The 23,175-nt window shown below is 45.3% G+C and overlaps 1 protein-coding gene across 1 annotated transcript in view; it reads right to left on the bottom strand.

The window, feature by feature from the left end:
- The window catches only part of phip (pleckstrin homology domain interacting protein), a 62,556-nt gene that overhangs the window by 25,333 nt on the left and 14,048 nt on the right, over window positions 1–23,175 (bottom strand). The window contains exons 8-19 of the mRNA XM_072440149.1: window positions 22,601–22,822; window positions 21,299–21,399; window positions 17,776–17,846; window positions 16,220–16,320; window positions 14,460–14,500; window positions 11,580–11,678; window positions 9,341–9,497; window positions 8,351–8,485; window positions 4,536–4,664; window positions 2,713–2,938; window positions 1,903–2,061; window positions 638–821 (exon numbers count right to left, since the gene is read on the bottom strand). Of these exons, the coding sequence (XP_072296250.1) occupies window positions 638–821; window positions 1,903–2,061; window positions 2,713–2,938; window positions 4,536–4,664; window positions 8,351–8,485; window positions 9,341–9,497; window positions 11,580–11,678; window positions 14,460–14,500; window positions 16,220–16,320; window positions 17,776–17,846; window positions 21,299–21,399; window positions 22,601–22,822 (1,625 nt within the window). The remainder of the gene's footprint in view (window positions 1–637; window positions 822–1,902; window positions 2,062–2,712; window positions 2,939–4,535; window positions 4,665–8,350; window positions 8,486–9,340; window positions 9,498–11,579; window positions 11,679–14,459; window positions 14,501–16,219; window positions 16,321–17,775; window positions 17,847–21,298; window positions 21,400–22,600; window positions 22,823–23,175) is intronic.

Genomic DNA, 23,175 nt, shown 5'->3' with positions numbered 1-23,175 from the left:
CCCAGTTTGTCTCCAGGGCAACAGATTTGTTAGTTTGAACTGACTAATGATTAAAATGGAAAAAGAAGAGCAATTAGACTGAAAATAATGTTCCAGGTATTTGCGTGTATGCCAGAACTAAACAGGAATAAAAGATGGACTGGACAAGGGCTAGAACAGGGCTAGAACAGGGCTAGAACAAGGCTAGACCAGGACTAGACCAGGACTAGACCAGGACTAGACCAGGACTAGACCAGGACTAGACCAGGACTAGACCAGGACTAGACCAGGACTAGACCAGGACTAGACCAGGACTAGATCAGGACTAGATCAGGACTAGATCAGGACTAGACTGAGTCAGTCAGTTTGAGATTTGGGGTTGAATTATGTTTTGAAGCTGCCTTTTTTACAGCCTTTTTTAGTGATAAATACACTATTTACTCGTAGTTTACTGTACAAACATTTGTAATTGCGTACATTCCTGTGAGTTCGTGGTCTTGTCAGTGCACTTTGGGCCAGATACGAGCTCTGATCATGGAGCTACAGAATAGTTGTGAGAGCTTTTGCCCCCTTTAAGTGGGTCAATCGATGAGCGTGCGTCTTTACAGTCGACTACAGTCTTTGCCACTGCGTTTGAGATCGACAGTTTGGCCTTTACCAGACGGTGGCGTCCTCCAGCTCGGGCACCAGGACCCTGCGGCTCCAGGCGACCAGGTCACCCTCTGTCGCCATCTGGCTGCGCGGGGCGTTACTGTGCATCTGCCGCACGCCCTCGATCTGCCCGCTGCGACGGAGGCCCACGTTCGGAGGAGAGTGCACCTCTGAGGGGGAACCAACCGAACCTGGAGTGGAGAGACAGGACTTAACCACGAGCTCAGGTCAAACACGTCGCACTAGTCTTTACAAAGAATGAGAACGGCGCCAAGATGGAGTCAAAACACTGTCCTGATGGCTACCTTTGGATAATTTATGCTATGTTTGTATTGTGATTGGTATTGTAAACACACTCTCAAGTGCCTTTGCGTTGGCATCTTATGTTTTAGAACTTAAAGTAGTGTGTACATTGAAAAGCTTGTATTACTGACGGATTATAATCAGCGGTGTGGGGTCAAATGCAGAGGACCTTCACTTTAACCTTTAACTCTTACTGTCAGGCATTCTCTCATCAGGATTTGTGTTAGCCCGCAATATCAGCAGGAATTACCATAGGGAAATAAACAAAAGCTTGCCCCGACATGCTAATGCAAGCACGAAGATGTAATGATTGTGTTTTTTTTCAGGCAGAAATGCTCAGAACGAGTCTAGTGACGATTTATGGATTTAAATACAGCACGAGAATCTGGTAAATTTGAAAGCTAGCCTTTTCTGAGGTTCAAGGGGAAGCAGAGAAGATGACCTGGTAAGCACAATTAATGAAACGAGCGTGAATGAAGCTTAACACAACTCCATGTACCTTTCTGATGGTGTTATAACGTGGTTAAAAGCTCAAATACATTAATTTGGTGTAATAGTATTCGAGTAAACACTAAAACGTACTGAACATAATTAAATTACACAATTTCACACAAGAGCCAAAATCCGCATAAACTACACAACAGTTGTATGTATATCTTGTCAAATGATCATTTAAACTGTCAGGAATGTTCATCAGTTGCAAATTGTCTCTATAATGCCATCAATATGTGACGAGCCATCGAAAACACAGAGGGATTTCCTTTTAAATCTCAGAACCACTTCCTGTAATTCTTAAACTCATCCTCAAAAAAGAAAAATCTTCACAAACTGCAAATTAAATGAAGTAAAACTGATAAATATGTACCACAGATTCTACGCGGCCAAACGAAGTCAAAATTAGAACAACTGTGCAACCGTCATATAAACTTTAAGATCTACAACTAAACCAAAGCGGCGCAGCAGTCCTACCTCTGTTGGACCTGGTGCTCGCGGAGGCGTTCGCAGAGGTGGAAGCCGCGGTGTCGTTGTTTCCTCGCCTTTGGTCCTGCTCCTGCTGCAGTCGCTGGATCATGGTGTCGAGGGGACTGGGCCCTTCCGCGGCCTGCTCGCTCACAACCTGGTTCAAGCCTGAGCAGAGGAGATCAGATTAGGTTCTTACTCTACTTTACCTGACGAGCACTGAGATTATGTGTTATCTTTACACCAGTTATCGCAGTGGTCCCCAAACTACGGCCCGCGGGCCACATTCTAGTCCCGTTCTAGTCCTGGTCGTGGGCCCGTTCTAGTCCTTGTTGTGGGCCCGTTCTAGTCCTGGTCGTGGGCCCGTTCTAGTCCCGTTCTAGTCCCGTTCTAGTCCCGTTCTAGTCCCGTTCTAGTCCCGTTCTAGTCCCGTTCTGGGCCCGTTCTAGTCCCGTTCGTGGGCCCGTTCTAGTCCCGTTCGTGGGCCCGTTCTAGTCCCGTTCGTGGGCCCGTTCGTGGGCCCGTTCGTGGGCCCGTTCGTGGGCCCGTTCGTGGGCCCGTTCTAGTCCTGGTTGTAGGCCCGTTCTAGTCCTGGTCGTGGGCCCATTCTAGTCCAGGTTGTAGGCCCGTTCTAGTCCAGGTCGTAGGCCCGTTCTAGTCCAGGTCGTAGGCCCGTTCTAGTCCAGGCCGTAGGCCCGTTCTAGTCCAGGTTTGGGCATGGTTTAGTCCAGGTTTGGGCATGGTTTAGTCCTGGTTTGGGCATGGTTTAGTCCTGTTCTAGTCAGTGTAAACCCTCTTACGATCCCACGTCTCCGGTACCTGAGGAAGTGACGCCCATCTGTGGGATGAGCTGCTCTTCTCTGCAGCCCTCTCGCCCTGGGACAAGCCTCTGGTACCGCGGCGGGTGAGGGTTGCCGTCCACGTCGACGAGGAACGGGGGAGGCATGAGGTGAGGCGCCTGCTGCGTCTGCTCGTCCAGGACGTAATTGTTGGCGTCTCGGATCAGTGGCCGGTAGTCAGTGTGGAAGAACATCTGGTCTGAGATCTGAAGGCGCAAAATACATGCGTTAAACCCCCGCGCTGTTACATTTGTGGTAGTTTTACGTGTTCACATAGATGAGGTGGTGCAGCAAAAGTCTAATTATTTAAACCTCATTTAAAAAGCAAACATTTAAAACTGTATGGAAATTGAAGCCTAGAAATCAACCGCTATTGTTTCTTTCATGGCCAATGTCGATACTGTTTAGTTAGACTTTATTTGTCAGGGACCATGCACAAATTCATTAATGTTCAAGAGAAAAGATGATTTTGCTCTTGTTACTTTTCCTCTGCAGTCCCTGGGCCGGTAAATACACAACAATAGTAATAAAAGTACAGATTTCATTACAATTACAGCACGTTACATTTTATTATTAACATTAGCGCAGTAAAATACACTATAAAACTAAACTATATCTAAAAATTACAAAATAAGTTCAGATAGATATAAAAAAAAAGTACAGCTAAAACCTAACTTGGCTGATGTCGGCACCGTTGATTATCAAGATGTGCTTTTTCAAGTTTTGAGTGAAGTTATAAATATCTACAAACAATTTCAGACTGTCTGTTCAAGAGAAAAGAAGAGAAAGTTGACTCCACCGTCTGATAGTTAAAGGTGGAATGGACGATTTTTTTCAGCAATTTTTTGTATCATATTTCCTCGTGGCATGGATAAATCATTTGTCCTGCCACGTATCAATCATAAAACGCACCTACCGCTCACCTGCAGCCGCGTGCGGTTCGTCCCCACGTTTCCGCGTGCCTAAGCGCATGGATCTATCATAATATAGTTCCCTCAGTGTACGGGGCAAAATGAAGACGGAGAAAGACAGTTCGAGCTGACGCAGAAGTGGACAGAAATCTACGGGAGACGAGAGATGCGATGCGCTCCGTTGTGCTAATAAACAAACACACGTGTCTGTTGTATCAGTCCGCACGGGGGAGTGGCATGCGCACTTCCACCTGCGTTCTCAAATCGCCGAAAAATCGTCCATTGCGCCTTTAAAAAAGAAAAGGCCCATTGTGCGGAGGCAGAGGATCTTTTCGGGACGGTGCAGTTTCTGCTGCTGTGGAGCGGGTCGATCGAGTCGTTTGTTCAGCGCAAAGTTGGACATATTTTTTCAAGGAGGTGAAGCAGCATTATTAAAGAGTTCTTGGATTTCAAAATAAAATAGTCAAAACTAATCATTTTTTAGGATGTTGCAATGGTGATAACGAAGTGTTCTTGTCAATTGCCTTTAATGTTCGGTTATAGAGAGCTCTGAGAGATTCGATTTGTTGGGGCTATTTGGATAATTTCCCCCAAATTATATGATTTGAAATGGCAACAAACTTATTCACAACCATATTCCACCGCAACAACCCATGAAAGAGCGCTTTGTGCCGTCAGTGCCCTTTAAAAAAGGGGTAAATGTCTTTCTTTGAGTCGGGTGGCAGGCCAAACCATGAAAAGTGCACACAGGGCCGACTGATATATTGACCCATCTCTAATTCAGCCTCTTTGATAAGTCCTGTCCTGTAAGAACTCTTTATAGTCACATTTTGTCATTCCAACGACATGAAACTGCAGACATGTTGCTTTAGAGTGTGGATGTTAGCTTCACCTTGTCATATTTGCTGCTGGAGCCGAAGCCGAAGATGAGCAGGTGCCCGTGCGAGTCTGTGGCCGCGAAGTGCTGCCCGTCTGGACTGCACTTACAGTCGAAGAGCGCGCCGTGGCCCTGGCCTTCGATCTGCACACACACACACACAAATACGTCCGTAAACAAACTCCGTAACACATGAGAAGCGTAGTGAAACCGTGTGAGACCGTGTGAGACCGTGTGAGACCGTATGCAATCAGTTTGTAGTGAGCATCACCTTCGACAAATGAGATATTGCAGTTTGTGTTCTCTGATTCACGGCTTCATCGGCTCGCGCAAACTCAGGCACGACTAAACTTGGAAATAAAGGACTGGAAATAAACCTAAAGTCTGGTTTATAAAGTCTAAACCAGGACTTTACCGCCACAAACCACAACTTAACCAAACCAAGACAGTTCCAGGATCAAAACAAGGACTATTCCAGACTAAATTATGAATAGAAGCGTTGTTCCAAAACCATTTTCAGACATCTAAAGACTAACTTGCGCCAACGTTTGTGACTTTTTACTAGGCCTGGATATGTTTAAATTGATCATCCATCCATCCAAATTGATCAATACAAGGAAAATAAGTTAGTTTTTCTTAGAGTCTATTTTAATTCCTTCTCATAATTCTGACATACTTTAGTCAAAAGTTAATTATAAGAAGGCATTTCAAAGCAAAACACACAAAGGAAACATTTCCTGGCGACAAAGAAAATCTGATCCATTTCCGTTTCAGCACTTCTCCATTCACTGCAGTACAAATGATGAAATGTGGGCACAATCGCTCACAAAAGGAGGGTTCAAAGTGATGGAGGAAAGTCAATTATGGCGTCTGTGGTTAAAGTCTGTTCCACGACGTTCTCACTGTTTCAGGCTGAATTATCCTTCTTTCACGAGCGCCCCACCTTTTGCACTGATAATTAGCACTGAGCTCGCCGCCACGCAAAACTTGCTCAATAGATAAACGCGTGGACTTTTAATGCGTTTCCATGGAGACCAGAAATGTACAAATCACGTTTTGAAATGTAAAAAGGATCAGATTGTTGTGAGTCAAATAAGCTATTAGTTTTCTGCAAATGGGCCAATTCCACAGAAGCGAAAAAACAAAGATGGAAAATTATTTAGGCACAGAATGTCCATGTGGTTTTGTACAAAAATAGATCCAGAACGTTCTCAAACTAAATCAGAAAATGCTGGAATTTGTCCTATTATTCCCCCGTATCAACTTTACAAATGAGAATCTAGTTTCAATGATAGTTTTAGTACTAAGGCTGTATTTAATTACCATTTTAGTAGTAGACTATTGAGACTGTTTGAATACATTTAAACCAAATAAAGGTTGGAATATGTCTGACTGTCGCCATTGTGTAAAATGTTGGCCCTTGTTTTAAAGTAAAGAGCCAGACTTTCTAAAAAATGGCAACGCAAAAAGCACAACAGACGAGTCCAATGTGACAAGCAACAGACAAGAAACAGACAAAAAAACAGAAAAGAAACAGACAAGAAACAAGCTACAGACAAGAGAAAAGCAGCAGACAAACAAAACGCAAGCAACAGACACAACCTTTAGAGACTAGAGTTTTTCCACTGCTGTAAAGCTACTAAACATTAGCACGCTAAGAGCACACTTCCTGCTTCAGAGAATATAACGCTCTCTAAAGAAATGCAGACAGAACACGGCCGTCTCATTTTCATCCTCAGAGCTGTTAATACAATATATCTGTACAGGGGGGGAAATATTAAAACAAGCCGAGCCAAACTGATCCCATAAAGAACCTGAGTAACTAAAGTGATTAAAGTGAGTATGACAGTATTTTTACCATTTTCTAATTTTGATTTTATTTGGTGTATTTATACCTGTTGTACATATAAATTATAGTTCTACACCAATTGAGAAGGTATTTGTGGAGAAAATGACAAGAAGTGACATCATACTAGATACACTCATTCCAAGCCAAAGTTTATGTATAATTTACACAAAGAAATAACTTTTTTTGACTCTAAATATTAAATCAACAAAATTAAAGTTGCTCATATAATTCTATTTGTCAAATAAAACAAGTTGTGACATTAGACGAGTTCTGGCCCAGTGTTTGCTGGGTAACAGGGAGTGAAACAATTATAAACCTAAAAAAAACCTGTGCTATCCGTGCCATTTTCTTTTTTTAGCACAATTCAAAATATATTTATCGTAACTGCATTTTAGTTCAGGGAGTCATCCGACCCATCATAGACCCTTTAAAAATAATAATGCAGACATCTTTTTTTTCCACTTAGGCAAGTGTTTTTAATAAGTTGTTTCGCGAGTCCGCCGACGTCAAAAACAGATTCTAAAAAAATATATATATATTTTTCCTGTTTTCGCGGATTTTCCGATGTTTTTTTGGCCAAAACCTCAATAAAAATTAAAATTAAAATGGATTCTTGTCATGGAATGAGACATACACCAATGCTATTCCTTAACACTCAGAGAACACAATTCAACTTAGAATAGGAAACAACACAGAAATATCAGACTTGTGTGGCATGCATGGGAGAAAACGCCGGGCCGGGTCACTCAGGCTGTTGTAAGCAGCCTGGCGACCCTCCTTCGTCTCACAACGTTTTTCTCATGCAGGTTGATTTTATTAGATATTATGGAATAGGCGGGTCACATTTCTCATTGGTCAGCTTCACATCAAGGCACTTGTCGTTTACAACAGCTGGTATTTTCCGTTAGAGATAAGCCTTGGTGAATGTTTTACCCATTCTCCCCTGGGGTGTTACCCTCCTCCCTAGGATAAACATTCTTTGCTCCATCTTTACGACACCTTCACAAACACAGTTTGTCACATACCGTTTTTCTCTTAGACTAATGATGCAGATAATATATCACTATTATGCAGACAAAAAATACATCACAGAAATATAATCATATTTACATTTTATCACAATTCTGCACCAGCATCTCCTCCGACCATTTCTGCACGACCCCGAGTTCGTCCAAACGTCAGAGCTTTAAAACTCTCGCAACTCACGGCTTCCTAGATTCATGAGATCAACATGAAGGATGTGGGTTGGGCGTGGCTTAGGCTCGCCCTCCCATTCATTGAACTCGTGTTCGAACGAGGAAATGAAGAATACGCGTCTTGACCGATTATATCAGAATAATTTTGTCGTTGCCATTTAAGTAGCACAAGTCCTCCTCATGTGGACATGTCCAGCTTGTGAGGAGTTACACGTTCTCTTCTGATCGCATTGTAAGGACGCTACTTCCCGATGATCTGAGCTGCGCTCGAGCGTGGGAAAAATTACTGCGCCGTTGGATCAAATCACTGTGGCCAAATTTAAGCTGCTCAATAAGACATTTTCATTCATTGCACACTTTGTGTTCCTGTCAAGACTCAATAAAGTTCATCAAACCGACTTGTTTGGTCACGAGAGGATTCATTTTCTTAGAGGTTGTCAGTCTGGGTTAGTTTATGACATTGAAGGTATTTTTGTACATCGCAGTATAATAAGAGTTATTTTCAATGTCTTGCATTGATAACTAAAATGATGTAGATTATGTAGAGAGGTGGGAATAGGGCCTATATTCTAAGAAGCCAAGAAAATTATTTAGAATAACATTTTATTTTTAAATTCAACTCCGACTTTTGGATGGTAGAAATGTGATTTGATAATGGGATAATGTCGACCTCAGAAAACGTGAGATCTGCGCGTCAAAATAAAACGCGTCATGTCACGTCTGGCCACACCCGACCAGGAAGTGCACTCTTAAACCAACCAAACAAAAGAGCGAGGTGGACGCACCATGTTGAAGTAGGAGCGGATCTTGGCGCCCTTCGACAGGTCCCACACGATGCAGTTCCCGTCGTGCCCCGCCGAGAAGAGGATTCTGGGATCGAACGGGTGCGACTCCAGAACGAACACCTCATCCTCGTGACCCTGAAGAAACGGAAAGATTAGACGCTAGAAAAATATACTTCTTTTGTAGAGCCGCGTTACGTAATGTACGATTTAACTAATTATTATTTTTGGCATCTTTGTTAATGTAGACTTTATAATTCCACATTTAAAACATTTCAGAATTGTAATGAAGTAATGTATTAAACTAAAGTGAACCAATTTGTTCTATTTAATTTCTTGCTGCCTATAACAAATTATATATATTTTGTAAAGACAAGAACAAATATTGATAACCATGTTGAATACTGCTATAAAAACATATTTGACAAAGTTTTAAATGGACCTTTTTGACAGATTATGTTCAATCAGATAAAAAACAATACCAATCTTTTCTTTCTGTTATTTACTAAAAAGCGATGCGTGTGGTGTGTCAAGAGTATCACTAAAACAAACCAAAAAGACTAAACAAATAAAACATTTCTTATCATTTAAATTCACGACTGTTCAGTTAATCCTAAGGACAATCAAATAATATTGACAATTTTAGAAGCAAAACAAAGACATTTAAATCGAGTTAATATTAAAATAAATTTACTTTTGTATTCAGAAAGTTTGATTTCATAAAGCTGGTCACAGACTTTTGTGTTAGAATGAAAGAAAGTGAGGGATTTTACAGTCAATAATCGTTACAGTATATCGCCACACAAAATGACAATATCGTGACATCCCCGCGATGGAAACCGAAATTTTGAATTAATTACCACATTTACAAGATTATGAAACATGTTAAAGTAACAAACCAGTTTCATTTTGGACGCTGTTAACTCGTACAGCTTTATTTCACATGTGTTTGTTTGTTTGTTTGCTTGTTTAATGTGCAGAAACGCTCCGTACCATGAGAACGTGCACCAGGTTCCCGTTTGTGGAGTTCCACACTTTGAGCGTCAGGTTGTTGGCTGCGGTGATTACGGTGCTGTCGTGGCGGTCCCAGGCTACCATGGTAACCTTTAGCTTAGTCACTTTGTCCTCGAGCGGCGGCGGGTTGTATTTCCTGAACAAAGTTTAAAACAAAAGCAATGTGAGAGGGACGTATTTTGGTTTAATTTACTTTCAACGAGATGGGCAAAACGTTCAAGAAGCAGAAGTCATTTTTAGCACAAATTATTTTCCAATTATTTTTCACGTTTGCCTTTCGCCGCATCATGACACATTAAAACTGATGTAGAAACTTTAAAATGTATAGATTCTGAATTCGAAAACTGAGGCCAATGTGACGTAGAACATACACTATGTCAATGGAGAGATTTTACTGGACAAACTAATAGAAATGTTGGCCTCACAATAGTTTTTTCACTTATGGCACACATTTTACAATAATTTTAACTTTCCGCGAAGCTCAATTCCAATTCTGAGGCTAGAAAATAGTACTTTTTTAACCTTGTTTTCTATCTATCCTTTTTACTGGAGAAGCAGCACATTAGCATTTAGATCTGATGTTAGTTCCATCACTGAAAACATCTCATGATCTGCTCAATTCTGCATACATTAATTTTAAACGGTTTACGGTCCACATGAAAATGTCTAGCATAAGATACGACTAATTGTAGCACTTTTCTGATGGTTTACAAAAATGTTTTGACTACCGTAAATGTCGGACTTTAAAAGGTGGAATGGACGATTTTTTTCAGCAAATTTTGTATCATATTTCCTCGTGGCGTGGATAAATCATTTGTCCTGCCACGTATCAATCATAAAACGCACCTACCGCTCACCTGCAGCCGCGTGCGGTTTGTCCCCACGTTTCCGCGCGTCTAAGCGCATGGATCTATCATAATATAGTTCCCTCAGTGTACGGGGCAAAATGAAGACGGAGAAAGACTGTTCGAGCTGACGCAGAAGTGGACAGAAATCTACGGGAGACGAGAGATGCGATGCGCTCCGTTGCGCTAATAAACAAAAGCACGTGTGTGTTGTATCGGTCCGCACGGGGGAGTGCGCATGCGCACTTCCGCCTGTGTTCTCAAATCGCCGAAAAATCGTCCATTGCGCCTTTAAGCCGCTACTTTGTCTATGCGCTTTGAACCCTGCGGCTTAAACAACGATGCAGCTAATTTATAAATGTTGTCGGGCTAACGGCCTCTAGGGGGCGCTCTAGCAGGAAACTCTCTCAGGAGCAGAGCCAAATGTGGAGGGGAAAAGACACAGGTAAATCAGACGTGTCCTCTGTATGTTAAGCTTCAAAATGCTGCATGTTATTATTGATTTTTTATTACAATAGTCACTGAGAAATGAGTCTAATGAGGAACCGAATATACACACAGCTGAACATGCGTGGAGCGCAAATATCTCATGTTACAATGAGGCCTATGTATGTAAAAAATAATACATTTTGTAAAATTTAGAGCGGTTTATATTCAGGAGCAGTCTGACTTTTAAAAATGATATGACATTTCTTTAGGAGAGAAATCCAATCAGTGGCTGCCTCACTCACAGGTGTTAAAATGCCGTTTTTCCTCATACATTATTTATGAAAGCTGCCTCTGGTGCAGTCTTAAACTACTCAAAAGTATATTTTTATAATGTAGGTGTAAATAACATCTGGTAGGTTTGACAAAGTTGCTATAAAAGTTAAATTTATTCAAACTTTGCCTTAACAGGGAGAAGAGTTTGTTGTTGATGTTTGTGACCGTGGCAAAACTCAGCCATTTATTAATAAACCTATTAAGTTTACATTAGGGTTGCAATGATTATTGACTAACGGACTAATCGTGACTATTCAATCATATGGAATAACTGTAGTTGTATTTTGATAATTGTACTCATTATCTGGACAATAAAGATTATTTTAACACATTTGAAAAACAGTGGCATTATTAAATCAAAATAGAATAAACCTTTTCTGATCAATTAATAATCCCTAAACAATTTCTACCTAGAAGCCTTTGGTCACCATATTTCAACCATTTATTTGTTAAAAATGTATTTTAAATCTGTAAAATGGAAATAATCACTAGACTAGTTGGCTTATTGAAGAAAAAAAAAATCATTGTTGCATCCCTTATGTACATGATCACCAAGTCTCTGACATTTCTCCAGTCTGACCTCCAGCTCGACCCAGACATGATGAACGTACCCAGGCAGTTTGGTCTGCATGTCCAGCAGAATGCTCCTCCAGCCCTGAGATTGCAGCTGCCAGATCCGAGCTGTGCCGTCTCTGCTGCCGCTGACAAACCTGCAGGACACACAAGACAGAGACATGTAGAGCAGAGCTGGGATCTATGATAGTATTATTAGTATCATTTGTATTAGTATTAGTATTAGTATTATGGCCTGCTTTTATATAGTATATCAAAATGTACCTCAAAAAGAGACAGTCTCCCAAACAAGAGTATAAAGGCCGAGAAGGAGGGTCTAAGGACACAGGATGCTGGGACATTTGTCTAAGGACACGGGATGCTGGGACATTTGTCTAAGGACACGGGATGCTGGGACATTGTCTAAGGACACTGGATGCTGGGACATTGTCTAAGGACACAGGATGCTGGGACATTTGTCTAAGGACACGGGATGCTGGGACATTTGTCTAAGGACACGGGATGCTGGGACATTTGTCTAAGGACACGGGATGCTGGGACATTTGTTTAAGGACACAGGACGCTGGGACATTTGTTTAAGGACACAGGACGCTGGGACATTTGTCTAAGGACACGGGGACGCTGGGACATTTGTCTAAGGACACAGGATGCTGGGACATTTGTTTAAGGACACAGGACGCTGGGACATTGTCTAAGGACACAGGATGCTGGGACATTTGTTTAAGGACACAGGACGCTGAGACATTTGTCTAAGGACACGGGATGCTGGGACATTGCCAAAGTCCCTATGAACATTGTTTAATCTGTTTTTCACTGTCGCCACTCGAGGAAACTGCCGTTGTGATTTCAGCCGTTACAAAAATAAACTGAAGTGAATTGAATAAAGGGATAGTTCTGTTCTTGAAGTTAATTTTATGATCTAGTCAGGGTTTTTGCTCGACTTAAGCCAAGACATTTACTGGCACATTCCGGATGATTTGTTTAAAAATTGTCTGAATATCACTATCAAGATAACAAAACCTTTTTTTTTTTTTACAAATAAAATCTACAAAACACCTTCAAATGTGACGTGCTCCTTAAAGAGACAAGGCCTGAACACAAAGAAACAGCTCCTCCTCAGAATAAATACACTTACAGTATATTTAGATGTTCACTTAGTATAAGAAAACATGTTTTTGCTTTTAAAAAGGCAGTGTGTAACTTCCATGGAAATAGAAAGTTAAAACCTTTCTTCAGAAAATTCTCCATAGATACATTTTATGCCCAACAGTGGAATATTATAGGATAATTTCTATGGAAACAAGCAGGAGCTTGTCCTCCAGGATAAGTACGAGTCAGGTTTGTGGAGATGGAAACCTGCTGATTACAATAATAAACCACTTTTGTTTTTGTCTATTTTTTTGAAAATGTTAAGTACTGTGCCTTTAAGGAAGATCTACACAGTAGAATTAGTGAAATTTCTGGTCAGTTTTCCATGGGTTTCACCGTTGCCATAGCAATTAACAATTCAAACCAAATACCACATAGTTTGAATTTTGAATGCCGATACCCCTGAATCGGATGAATGAAAACATGCACACTTAATATGAATTTTAGAAACGTTGCCCGGTTTAAACACTTTTCTTGTGTATTCAGTCCAGTACACATCCTTTACATTTTTGCAGTGCAGTTTGGTGAGACAACATGCTCCAGGATCGCACCAAACAGCGCGACAACACGCTCCAGGATCGCACCAAACAGCAAGACAACAAGCTCCAGGATCGCACCAAACAGCAAGACAACAAGCTCCAGGATCGCACCAAACAGCGCGACAACACGCTCCAGGATTGCACCAAACAGCGCAACAACACGCTCCAGGAACACACCAAACAGCGCGACAACACGCTCCAGGATCGCACCAAACAGCGCGACAACACGCTCCAGGATCGCACCAAACAGCGCAACAACACGCTCCAGGATCGCACCAAACAGCGCGACAACACGCTCCAGGATCGCACCAAACAGCGCGACAACACGCTCCAGGATCGCACCAAACAGCGCGACAACACGCTCCAGGATCGCACCAAACAGCGCGACAACACGCTCCAGGATCGCACCAAACAGCGCGACAACACGCTCCAGGACCGCACCAAACAGCGCGACAACACGCTCCAGGATCGCACCAAATAGCGCGACAACACGCTCCAGGACCGCACCAAACAGCGCGACAACATGCCCCAGGATTGCACCAAACAGCACGACAACACGCTCCAGGATCGCACCAAACAGCGCGACAACACGCTCCAGGATCGCACCAAACAGCGCGACAACACGCTCCAGGACCGCACCAAACAGCGCGACAACACGCTCCAGGATCGCACCAAACAGCGCGACAACACGCTCCAGGATCGCACCAAATAGCGCGACAACACGCTCCAGGACCGCACCAAACAGCGCGACAACATGCCCCAGGATTGCACCAAACAGCACGACAACACGCTCCAGGATCGCACCAAACAGCGCGACAAAACGCTCCAGGATTGCACCAAACAGCGCGACAACACGCTCCAGGACCGCACCAAACAGCGCGACAACACGCTCCAGGATCGCACCAAACAGCGCAACAACACGCTCCAGGATCGCACCAAACACCGCGACAACACGCTCCAGGATCGCACCAAACAGCGCGACAACAAGTCTTCCGCGCCGGATGCAAACGCCCGGACGCCATTTCTCTCCATCTCCGCTGCCGAAATCACAGCGTCCTGGGGGAATTCACGCCGGGGCCGTGTTTGTGCCGGTGCCAGGCTCATATTGACGCACAACGAGCATGTGTTTGTGTGCGAGTGAATTATTTAGGCTCGACGGCGGCTCGGAGGTCACGGTCGCACACACGGCTCCGGTATATGAACATGAACATGTGTGAGATAAACGCTCACCTGTCACTGTAGTGCGAGAACTGGATGCTGTCAACTTTGTCCTGGAAAACAAATGATTACGGTGAGATTAAAAGGTGAGATGCGACATTTAAAGGGCATATGACAGGCTTTTATGATTTTCAAATTTTGACGTCATTTGGAGCATTGGTACCAGTTTAAATTATAGTTTTACGCCAATCGAGTAGGTATTTGTGGAGAAAACGCTGAAAAAGTAGCGAAAAATAACAGGAAGTGACATCACACCTGAGACATTCCATTCCATCCCAACTGTATGCATCATTTACACAACTTTTTGGACCCTTTAACAATAATTTAACAGAATAAAAGGTGCTCTCATATGTTTGTCAAATATTTGAGATGGTGTCAGATATAAGATGGTGGCGTGTGTTGGTGCAACTTTAAAGGCAGGAATTGAAATAAATAAAACTACCTCAGTGCAGTTTGGACAATGTAATTTGCAGGTGAAGGAAATTTAAACATCTGTTTTGCCTGTGGTGTCTTTGTGAGTGTTGTGATTATTGTGAGAAGAAACGTCACGATTTTAACACGATTATTGACACCAAGAACAAACAGCAGGGAAATACTTTATTAATTTAGTTAATTCACACGGTCAAAAAGATTTATGTGTGGGCAGCTTTTAGTAAAAAAAATAAAAACTATGTGTGTCATTACAAACAAGATAATAAAAACAATATGAATTTACATTCAGGTTAGGGTCGACATTTTAAAATTATTATTATATTGTGACTTATAATTATATTGTGTTATAGAATAATTATCCTAATAAGGCTAAGCAAAATAATAAGTCTGTTTGCTGTAACCCGACCGACCCGCTATTAAAATAGCAGACTGAAAAAAAAATCAGCATTTTGTTGAAAAAACGTCAAAATGCCGTGTCAAATACTTTTATCACGCTGGTAAACCTGACTTTCATCTCAAAGGACTGATAACGCACTGCGCACCGCATGCACGTCTTCTGTTTTATTATAGACGCATGTGGAGGACTAAAAATAAACACGCGTAGGAGTCATCATATTGCTTTATGCAAGTAGGTTTGCTAATGTCGGCGCCACTAACATGTCCATAGTAATGTAATGTCACCCTCTGTCAGGGTGTGAAATTTGACTTTCGCAAATGCATTCTGGGATTCAAACACCCCCAGCAGCGTCATCACAACAAACATGGCGGCTCCCGTGTCCCCCGCATGTTCCCCCCGCTTGCCGTTTGCTACCAAAATAAAGGATAGCGGCGAACAAAAGGTCGATTGAAATATCTTAAGATCGTGAGATTTAGTCTCCCGATCGGGTTGATGGAGACGTTTCCCGTCATTGACTGTTGAAGCCTGACCCCTGGTGCTTTTTTTTTGCCTTCAAAGTAAAAAAAATAAGAATTTGCCTACCGTCCGAGCCACTTAAAAAATGTTGACTCGGGTTACAGCAAACAGAAAATGTATTTGGGGTAGCCTAAGTGTCCTTCCTTTTCCTTTTAATTTTCACACAAGTTGAATAGCTTTCAACTTCTACCTACTCTCTTTTTTCTTCTCTTATTTCAGCTTTTTTTTGTCATTTCGTGTTTTTTATTTATTATGTGTTCTGCCAATCAATCAATCAATAAAAAAGAGAAAACCTGAGTTAAGATTTTTTTAAAAAGCATCTACTGTTGAGTTCAAAAACCCGATGCACAATAAAATGTACTTTAATTGTTCATTTCTTTCCAACACAACTATTGTGCTGTAAAAACGAGTGAAGTATCAGCCTTACCGTGTGTGATTCCAGCTCAGAGATCTTCTCAGGTTGTCCCGAGCCAAAGTAGTAAACTCTGATGATGTGGTCAGTGCTGCCGGTGGCCAGGAACATGCCACCTGAAAACATGGAAAGAACGTGAAGATAAAGTGGAGAGAACGTGAAGAGAACGTGGAGAGAACGTGGAGAGAACGTGGAGAGAACGTGGAGAGAACGTGGAGAGAACGTGGAGAGAACATGGAGAGAACGTGGAGAGAACAGGGAGAGAACATAAAGATAAAGAGGAGAGAACATGGAGAGAACATGGAGAACAAGGAGAGAACAGGGAGAGAACAGGGAGAGAACATGGAGAGAACATGGAGAGAACATGGAGAGAACATGGAGAGAACATGGAGAGAACATGGTGAGAACATGGAGAGAACATGGAGAGAGCAGGGAGAGAACGTGAATATAAAGGGGAGACAAAGAGGAGAGAACATGGAGAGAGCAGGGAGAGAGCAGGGAGAGAGCAGGGAGAGAGCAGGGAGAGAGCAGGGAGAGAGCAGGGAGAGAAGGTGAATATAAAGGGGAGAGAACAATAGAGAGAACATGGAGAGAACATGGAGAGAACATGGAGAGAGCAGGGAGAGAGCAGGGAGAGAGCAGGGAGAGAGCAGGGAGAGAGCAGGGAGAGAAGGTGAATATAAAGGGGAGAGAACAATAGAGAGAACATGGAGAGAACATGGAGAGAACATGGAGAGAGCAGGGAGAGATCAGGGAGAAAACGTGAATATAAAGGGGAGAACATGAAGAGAGCAGGGAGAGAGCAGGGAGAGAGCAGGGAGAGAGCAGGGAGAGAACGTGAATATAAAGGGGAGACAAAGAGGAGAGAACATGGAGAGAACATGGAGAGAACATGGAGAGAGCAGGGAGAGAGCAGGGAGAGAGCAGGGAGAGAACGTGAATATAAAGGGGAGAGAACATGGAGAGAAGATGGAGAGAACATGGAGAGAACATGGAGAGAGCAGGGAGAGATCAGGGAGAAAACGTGAATATAAAGGGGAGAACATGAAGAGAGCAGGGAGAGAGCAGGGAGAGAGCAGGGAGAGAGCAGGGAGAGAACGTGAATATAAAGGGGAGACAAAGAGGAGAGAACATGGAGAGAACATGGAGAGAACATGGAGAGAACATGGAGAGAGCAGGGAGAGAGCAGGGAGAGAGCAGGGAGAGAACGTGAATATAAAGGGGAGAGAACATGGAGAGAAGATGGAGAGAACATGGAGAGAAGATGGAGAGAACATGGAGAGAAGATGGAGAGAAGATGGAGAGAACATGGAGAGAGCAGGGAGAGAGCAGGGAGAGATCAGGGAGAGAACGTGAATATAAAGGGGAGAACATGGAGAGAACATGACGAGAGCAGGGAGAGATCAGGGAGAGAACGTGAATATAAAGGGGAGAGAACATGGAGAGAACATGGCGAGAACGTGAAGAGAATATGGATAAGCTCTATTTAACAATCAAAGCATGTCTGAAGAAAGCCGGGGCGTATTCTCCTGCTCTTCATGCTTTGTGTTCCTCTCCTGAGTGATTTGTACCTGCGCTGAAGGAGGAGCAGATCATCTGGACTCCAGGTCTGGAGCGCTCCGTGAATTTACTGGGCCTTTGACTGGAGAGAGAATCACACACACAAATGTAGCACCGTCAATCCATTAAAAACATCAGATCAACCACACTTTTCAAATGTTTTTGTTCCGCACGGAACGTGGAACGGCAAGAGGAGGAAGAGGCACGAGGAGGAGCGACGAGGAGCAAGGAGGAAGAGGCACGAGGAGGAGCGAGGAGGAAGAGGCACGAGGAGGAACGAGGAGGAAGAGGCACGAGGAGGAACGAGGAGGAAGAGGCACGAGGAGGAGCAAGGAGGAAGAGGCACGAGGAGGAGCGAGGAGGAAGAGGCACGAGGAGGAACGAGGAGGAGTAAGGAGGAAGAGGCATGAGGAGGAGCGAGGAGGAGCAAGGAGGAAGAGGCACGAGGAGGAGCGAGGAGGAAGAGGCACGAGGAGGAACAAGGAGGAAGAGGCACGAGGAGGAGCAAGGAGGAAGAGGCACGAGGAGGAGCGAGGAGGAAGAGGCACGAGGAGGAACGAGGAGGAAGAGGCATGAGGAGGAACGAGGAGGAGCAAGGAGGAAGAGGCATGAGGAGGAGCGAGGAGGAAGAGGCATGAGGAGGAACGAGGAGGAGCGAGGAGGAAGAGGCACGAGGAGGAACGAGGAGGAAGAGGCATGAGGAGGAACGAGGGGGAGCAAGGAGGAAGAGGCACGAGGAGGAGCGAGGAGGAAGAGGCACGAGGAGGAAGAAGAGGCATGAGGAGGAGCGAGGAGGAAGAGGCACGAGGAGGAGCGAGGAGGAAGAGGCACGAGGAGGAGCGAGGAGGAAGAGGCACGAGGAGGAGCGAGGAGGAAGAGGCACGAGGAGGAGCGAGGAGGAAGAGGCACGAGGAGGAGCGAGGAGGAAGAGGCATGAGGAGGAGCGAGGAGCGCGGAGGAAGAGGCATGAGGAGAAGCGAGGAGGAAGAGGTATGAGGAGGAGCGAGGAGCGAGGAGGAAGAGGCATGAGGAGGAGCGAGGAGGAAGAGGCATGAGGAGGAGCGAGGAGGAAGAGGCATGAGGAGGAGCGAAGAGGAAGAGGCATGAGGAGGAGCGAAGAGGAAGAGGCATGAGGAGGAGCGAAGAGGAAGAGGCATGAGGAGGAGCGAGGAGGAAGAGGCACGAGGAGGAGCGAGGAGGAAGAGGCACGAGGAGGAGCGAGGAGGAAGAGGCACGAGGAGGAGCGAGGAGGAAGAGGCACGAGGAGGAGCGAGGAGGAAGAGGCATGAGGAGGAGCGAGGAGCGCGGAGGAAGAGGCATGAGGAGAAGCGAGGAGGAAGAGGTATGAGGAGGAGCGAGGAGCGAGGAGGAAGAGGCATGAGGAGGAGCGAGGAGGAAGAGGCATGAGGAGGAGCGAGGAGGAAGAGGCATGAGGAGGAGCGAAGAGGAAGAGGCATGAGGAGGAGCGAGGAGGAAGAGGCACGAGGAGGAGCGAGGAGGAAGAGGCACGAGGAGGAGCGAGGAGGAAGAGGCACGAGGAGGAGCGAGGAGGAAGAGGCACGAGGAGGAGCGAGGAGGAAGAGGCACGAGGAGGAGCGAGGAGGAAGAGGCATGAGGAGGAGCGAGGAGCGCGGAGGAAGAGGCATGAGGAGAAGCGAGGAGGAAGAGGTATGAGGAGGAGCGAGGAGCGAGGAGGAAGAGGCATGAGGAGGAGCGAGGAGGAAGAGGCATGAGGAGGAGCGAGGAGGAAGAGGCATGAGGAGGAGCGAAGAGGAAGAGGCATGAGGAGGAGCGAAGAGGAAGAGGCATGAGGAGGAGCGAAGAGGAAGAGGCATGAGGAGGAGCGAAGAGGAAGAGGCATGAGGAGGAGCGAGGAGGAAGAGGCATGAGGAGGAGCGAGGAGGAAGAGGCATGAGGAGGAGCGAAGAGGAAGAGGCATGAGGAGGAGCGAGGAGGAAGAGGCATGAGGAGGAGCGAGGGGGAAGAGGCATGAGGAGGAGCGAGGAGGAAGAGGCATGAGGAGGAGCGAGGAGCGAGGAGGAAGAGGCATGAGGAGGAGCGAGGAGGAGGGAGGAGGAGGAAGAAGCACAAATCTCACCCAAACTTGAGCGAGCGCGAGTCCCATTGCCAGAAGCAGACGGTGCCGTCGGCTCCGGTGGACGAGAGGAACGAGGGGGAGCAAGGAGGAAGAGGCACGAGGAGGAGCGAGGAGGAAGAGGCACGAGGAGGAGGAAGAGGCACGAGGAGGAGCGAGGAGGAAGAGGCACGAGGAGGAGCGAGGAGGAAGAGGCACGAGGAGGAGCGAGGAGGAAGAGGCACGAGGAGGAGCGAGGAGGAAGAGGCACGAGGAGGAGCGAGGAGGAAGAGGCATGAGGAGGAGCGAGGAGCGCGGAGGAAGAGGCATGAGGAGAAGCGAGGAGGAAGAGGTATGAGGAGGAGCGAGGAGCGAGGAGGAAGAGGCATGAGGAGGAGCGAGGAGGAAGAGGCATGAGGAGGAGCGAGGAGGAAGAGGCATGAGGAGGAGCGAAGAGGAAGAGGCATGAGGAGGAGCGAAGAGGAAGAGGCATGAGGAGGAGCGAAGAGGAAGAGGCATGAGGAGGAGCGAGGAGGAAGAGGCACGAGGAGGAGCGAGGAGGAAGAGGCACGAGGAGGAGCGAGGAGGAAGAGGCACGAGGAGGAGCGAGGAGGAAGAGGCACGAGGAGGAGCGAGGAGGAAGAGGCATGAGGAGGAGCGAGGAGCGCGGAGGAAGAGGCATGAGGAGAAGCGAGGAGGAAGAGGTATGAGGAGGAGCGAGGAGCGAGGAGGAAGAGGCATGAGGAGGAGCGAGGAGGAAGAGGCATGAGGAGGAGCGAGGAGGAAGAGGCATGAGGAGGAGCGAAGAGGAAGAGGCATGAGGAGGAGCGAGGAGGAAGAGGCACGAGGAGGAGCGAGGAGGAAGAGGCACGAGGAGGAGCGAGGAGGAAGAGGCACGAGGAGGAGCGAGGAGGAAGAGGCACGAGGAGGAGCGAGGAGGAAGAGGCACGAGGAGGAGCGAGGAGGAAGAGGCATGAGGAGGAGCGAGGAGCGCGGAGGAAGAGGCATGAGGAGAAGCGAGGAGGAAGAGGTATGAGGAGGAGCGAGGAGCGAGGAGGAAGAGGCATGAGGAGGAGCGAGGAGGAAGAGGCATGAGGAGGAGCGAGGAGGAAGAGGCATGAGGAGGAGCGAAGAGGAAGAGGCATGAGGAGGAGCGAAGAGGAAGAGGCATGAGGAGGAGCGAAGAGGAAGAGGCATGAGGAGGAGCGAAGAGGAAGAGGCATGAGGAGGAGCGAGGAGGAAGAGGCATGAGGAGGAGCGAGGAGGAAGAGGCATGAGGAGGAGCGAAGAGGAAGAGGCATGAGGAGGAGCGAGGAGGAAGAGGCATGAGGAGGAGCGAGGGGGAAGAGGCATGAGGAGGAGCGAGGAGGAAGAGGCATGAGGAGGAGCGAGGAGCGAGGAGGAAGAGGCATGAGGAGGAGCGAGGAGGAGGGAGGAGGAGGAAGAAGCACAAATCTCACCCAAACTTGAGCGAGCGCGAGTCCCATTGCCAGAAGCAGACGGTGCCGTCGGCTCCGGTGGACGAGAGGAAGCGCTTGGAGCCGCTGCAGAGAGGAGAGAACTGCAAACAGAGAGAGTTATCTGCACGTGTCCATGGCGACGGCGCTCAGGCTAAAGCTATACACAACTCTTTCACAGACCAGATGAAAATGTAAAAAAAAAAGGTTAAATGCTGGCGGTTTTTGACGTTTTGAGAAGCTGCTGTTCAAACCAAACAAAGAAACTGCAATTGTCTCGTCTTGTGGGAAATGTTTTTCTTGGATTGAAAGTGAAAATAAAGCAGAAAATCCACAATAGTCCTTTTTTTTAAGTTGAAAACCCTGTTGTGTTTGTTTTTAAAACCTTAACTAAATGTGGCAACACTTAATAATAATTACACTCATCCCTGCCTGAGTAAAGCATGAACAAATAGTTAAATTATAAATGAGCAAATACTTTATTAAGAATGAATCAGGCTCAGTGATTAACACCTATCATAACATTAATTAAGTGGTTACTAAGCCTGAATCATGCTTAATTAATGTTCATTGTTTGCGCATGCTTTGTTAAGGTGTAGTGTGCCAAATGTGGTTAAAAGAAAACCTGCTTAAAGTCAGTCGGGAAAAATACTTTGAAAATGTGTTTTGTATCATAATTTGTTATGTTTTTGAGGATTCTTTGTTTGTTTCTTTGATATATTAATGAACATCTGTAAGAGTTTTAATATTATGATTGTTACAAATGTGTTATCTGTTACATGTTCCAATACCGTACTGTACTCTGAATACTTAGAATACTTTTGTGTTGTATGATATTCAAGCGTATCAAAGTAAAACAAAGATGACAACTACTTTATGTTTGTTTCTTTTAACTTGTTGCTTTTATCTAAAATACCGTATTTTCCGGACTATAAGTTGCACCTTTTTTTCATAGTTTTGGCTGGGGTGCGACTTATACTTCTATTTATACTCCGGAGTATACATATATGTGATATTATTTGTTATTTTCAGACTTGCAACGGCATTTCATACTCATACTATGTTTTTTTCTTCTCTATTATGCCTTTTTTGGCTGGTGCGACTTATACTCCGGTGCGACTTATACTCCGGAAAATACGGTATATTCAAGCGTATTAAATTAAAACAAAGATGAAAACTACTTTATGGTTGTTTCTTTGATCTCAGCGCAGAACTAAAACCTTTTAAGTGACACTTTATCTGTAATTGACCTTTGCAAACACAATTAGAACGGCCTGACTGATTGCGAGTACTGAACCGGCCGACCTGCAGTGAGGTGATGGAGGCGGCGTGGCCCTCCAGCACGGCCAGCGGAGCGCAGGTCTGGAGGCACCACACGCGGATGGTCTTGTCGCAGGAGCCGGCGGCGATCATGGTGTTCTCGTGACTCACGGCCATGTCCGAGATCTCGGCGGCGTGACCCCGGAGCGTCGCCAGGAGACGCCCGTCGTCTGTGGCCCAGATCTTCACCAGGCAGTCGTCCGAGCCCTGAGGGAGCGACACGCATCCACACACTGTAAACACCGCTTTGTTTTACGGAACAACCACCTCTGGACTCAACGCGAGATAATAGACAAATGTAAAAAACAATGGACCAAATGGGACAATTATTCTGAACCGAATATGCTCCAATTCTTTTTTTTCTTTTTTTTTTATTGTGCCACTCCATTATTTTCTACTTTTATTCCTTTACCTATGTTCTTCCTGGTCCAGCTCACACTAGGGACACTCACTCAAGTCAAAGTTTATGCATAATTTATACAATCTAAACAAACATTTTTGTCTCTCTAAACATTAATTAAAAGGTTGAATGGACGATTTTTTGGGCCCAAATCTGAGTC

The sequence above is a fragment of the Eucyclogobius newberryi genome, unplaced genomic scaffold (assembly GCF_026437365.1).
Source record: "Eucyclogobius newberryi isolate DKJ021-1_F unplaced genomic scaffold, fEucNew1.0.hap1 SCAF_1, whole genome shotgun sequence".
NCBI classification, from domain to species: Eukaryota; Metazoa; Chordata; class Actinopteri; order Gobiiformes; family Gobiidae; genus Eucyclogobius; species Eucyclogobius newberryi.
This window is presented reverse-complemented; position numbering and strand designations above follow the sequence as displayed.